Here is a 3,041-nt window from a genome sequence, read left to right as displayed (position 1 = left end):
GCCAAGAAATACATAATCATTAATTATGGGGGGGCCCAATTTTCAAAAAAGGTAATGCAGTTATTGCCCTGGTTGACTTGAGCAAGCTCTTCTTTAAGTGCACGCTGCCCTTAAAGATAATGCCAGTCAGTTCCCAGAAAAACCAGAAGTATAAGCTATCAATTAACTGTAGAATACTACAGTAGAATAACAGACTTCTAGAAGGATTACCTGTAGAAGTAAAACATACATGTTTCTGTTTCAACTTACTATGACTTTATCAACTACCACAAAGAAACACAGTCTCTTGTCCAGAAATAATTTATTCATCAACAATAAAACACTGAATAGAAAAAGCCTTGTAAATAAAACTATATATAATGCTTTATTTTTTTATTTGATACTCCACAAAAAACACTACAGACAGTAACAAAATAATCCAATTAATCTTAAAAATTTCAAATTATAATTGTCACTGTTCATTTATCATGTTTTATTAACAATGCAAAGGTCATGTGTTTACATATTATAGTTTTACTTGATTTCATTAAGTTGTTTCTTAAAACACTCGAAGCAATTTGTGGTTTGCCCCATAATTTATAACATATATAAGTATACCAATAAACAATATAACAGCTCGGAGAAAGATATGCAGACTGTTCAATGGTAAGTAGTCTACCATAGGTTGTTTAGTGGGAGAGCGGGAAGAAATCACAACTGAATTGGGATAGAAGTCAACACATTGAAGAGAAATAATATTTGGGGAACAATTACATATTTTCCATTGCCCGCTTAGTAATGTGATCTCTTTCAAGCTCTGATTTCTCCTGTTTTAGATATTCCAGCACCTTTGCTAGCATATCCTCATCCAGATACTGCCTGTTTTGCGTGTCATCGGTTTCCCCAGCCATAGAAAGCCTTTTGCTGAGCGAAGTCAACTTTGCGGCCTCCTGTGGTCCCAGCTGGCTTAGGTGCTCCCTGATGGCCTGCTCCAGCTGGTCATCGTCCTGCAAGTCGTTTTCAGAAGCTGGAACTGGGACTCGTTTCATCTGGTTCGTATTGATAACTTCGGGATATTTTGCCAGCACCTTTGCCAAGTAATCGGCTAGCTCTTCATCCTTCTCGTTCAGTTTCTCATACTCCATTTGTCGCCTTTCCAAATCGTTCATCCAGGCAGCTTTCGGAAATGGGTGCCCTTTCAATCTTCTGGGAATGTAAGACAGTCTTGGCAAATCATTCTCTTGATTAAGATGATTTAGTAAGTAGGAGGGATTCTGATTAGCTAAATTGTCAGTTCCCAGAAGACTGACAATATCTTCAATATTGAGGTCTTCAGGTAGATTTTCTGGGATAACATTAAGAGGCTGCTTCATGTACCCATTTTTAGAGTTTACATTATTTTTAAATATATCGCTCTGTCCTAGATTAGTTTCAACGATCTCATCGAGGTCTTCTGGGAATTCTGCTTCCTGCTCAGCTTCCAACCTTTCACTCTGAAGCTGCTTTTTCTCTCCAGCTTTCAACATGTCTATTAAATCCTCAGGAGGAATTTGTAAATTCCTTGAGACTTCTATCAGCTGAGCTATAGACTGAGGATCGAGTTGCTTATCCAAAAATGTGGGTGCTCTTTTTTCCTCAAGTTCTCCTCCAGTCCTTAATTTCCTATTTGCAGCACCGCCCATCAGCCTCTTCAGGTAATAGTTCATTAGCTTTGAAACATCCTCTGACATTTGATCTTTATTGTCTCTTCTTATTTCATCCTCGAGGAAGCTGAGTTTCCCTGATCTTTTCATTTCATCATCAATCTCCTCTTCATGTTTATCAATTTCCTCTTTGCTATCTTTTATCTCTTCCTGGGTTTGACTTTCCACCTTCTCCTCTATGGGATTCCAGTCTTCACCTCCAACCACATCTTCATAGGCAATGTTATTCACTTTATATACATCATCTTCATCATCTGTATACAATTTCTGGTCCTCATCCAGCCTTTCTTTCTTGTGGTTACTAGGTCCTGCCATCTTCCCCAACTCCTGAAACACAGACTCCAACGTAGCAAGGCTTTGGGGTGTGTATTGCTCTTCCACTATTTCGTTAGTACGCTTGAAGGGACTGTCTCTTGAACTGTCTTCGTAGTGCCCAAGTGGCATTTTGAGATATTTTTGCCACCTCTCGGGCCACTTGTAAGCCTCATAATCATCAGTTACTGCAGCTGGAAAGTTGTTATCTGAACTCAGACCATAAGGTTTATTCTCCTTTGGGCCAGCTTTTGACTCTTTCTCAGCTTGCCGCAAGGCTTCCAACATTACCTTAACCCAATGGGACTCATCGTCAGTCAAAGAATCCCTTACATTATCTGGTAGGTGAACCTGATCTTTGCTTTCTTTCTGTTGCAGGAGATATGGGACACTTTGGTAGGAGTTGTAATCAGGGCTGCTTTCTCCCTTGTTAGTTTGCTTGCGAAGATCTTCTATGTATTCCAAAGCTTTGATCATATCGGGATTTGGGAACCTCTGTAAGTTTTTCATCACATAGTCTGGATCTTTCTGAAGCAGCTGATGCTGCTGGAAGGAAGCTGCATCAACCCAACAGATTACGACACAGAAAAAGGTGAGAGCAGAGGCTGCTTCAATTTGGAAGGTTTTAGTTTCTGCCATATTTAAAATATTTCCTTGAAATAAAGAAGAAGAAGAAAGAAGCAGCAGTTAACATATGGAGACAGACTTAGCAAACGGACAAGCAAAATAGTGGTTGTTATTTTAAACTGGAACTTATAATGAAGAATACCACCGGCACTACACATGTTTTTATTAATTATGGAAACCTAGTGTAAGTCATACATGGAAGCCATAAATTGTTGTGGAAATCTGAGATTTTCTGAATCTTTCTTATCGTTCCTTAGTTATACTGGAAACTATTGGTTTCCTGTGCTAGAAAGTTCTTATCTCTATGTTCAATGTACTTTATGAACACCAATTTTCCAATGGCAGCACCTAAATATAAAATACAAATCCTATATAGCTCCTGAAATGACCATAGAGAAATCTAGATGTCATTTTGATTAT

The 3,041-nt window shown here is 38.6% G+C and overlaps 1 protein-coding gene across 1 annotated transcript; it reads right to left on the bottom strand.

The window, feature by feature from the left end:
* Positions 1-286: 286 nt before the first annotated feature.
* SCG2 (secretogranin II) lies at positions 287-2,633 on the bottom strand. Its single transcript, XM_010297583.1, has one exon. It carries the CDS (start codon positions 2,631-2,633, stop codon positions 750-752), a length of 1,884 nt encoding a protein of 627 aa, XP_010295885.1. The 3' UTR covers positions 287-749.
* Between the last annotated feature and the right edge of the window lie 408 nt (positions 2,634-3,041).

Source organism: Phaethon lepturus, unplaced genomic scaffold (assembly GCF_000687285.1).
Source record: "Phaethon lepturus isolate BGI_N335 unplaced genomic scaffold, ASM68728v1 scaffold44930, whole genome shotgun sequence".
Taxonomy (NCBI): Eukaryota; Metazoa; Chordata; class Aves; order Phaethontiformes; family Phaethontidae; genus Phaethon; species Phaethon lepturus.
Note: the sequence above shows the minus strand (reverse complement) of the source record. Positions and strands in the feature narration are given on the sequence as shown.

What these genes read in the sequence shown, in the direction of transcription:
- SCG2 (XM_010297583.1), bottom strand. Translation starts at nt 2,633, where the DNA reads ATGGCAGAAACTAAAACCTTCCAAATTGAAGCAGCCTCTGCTCTCACC.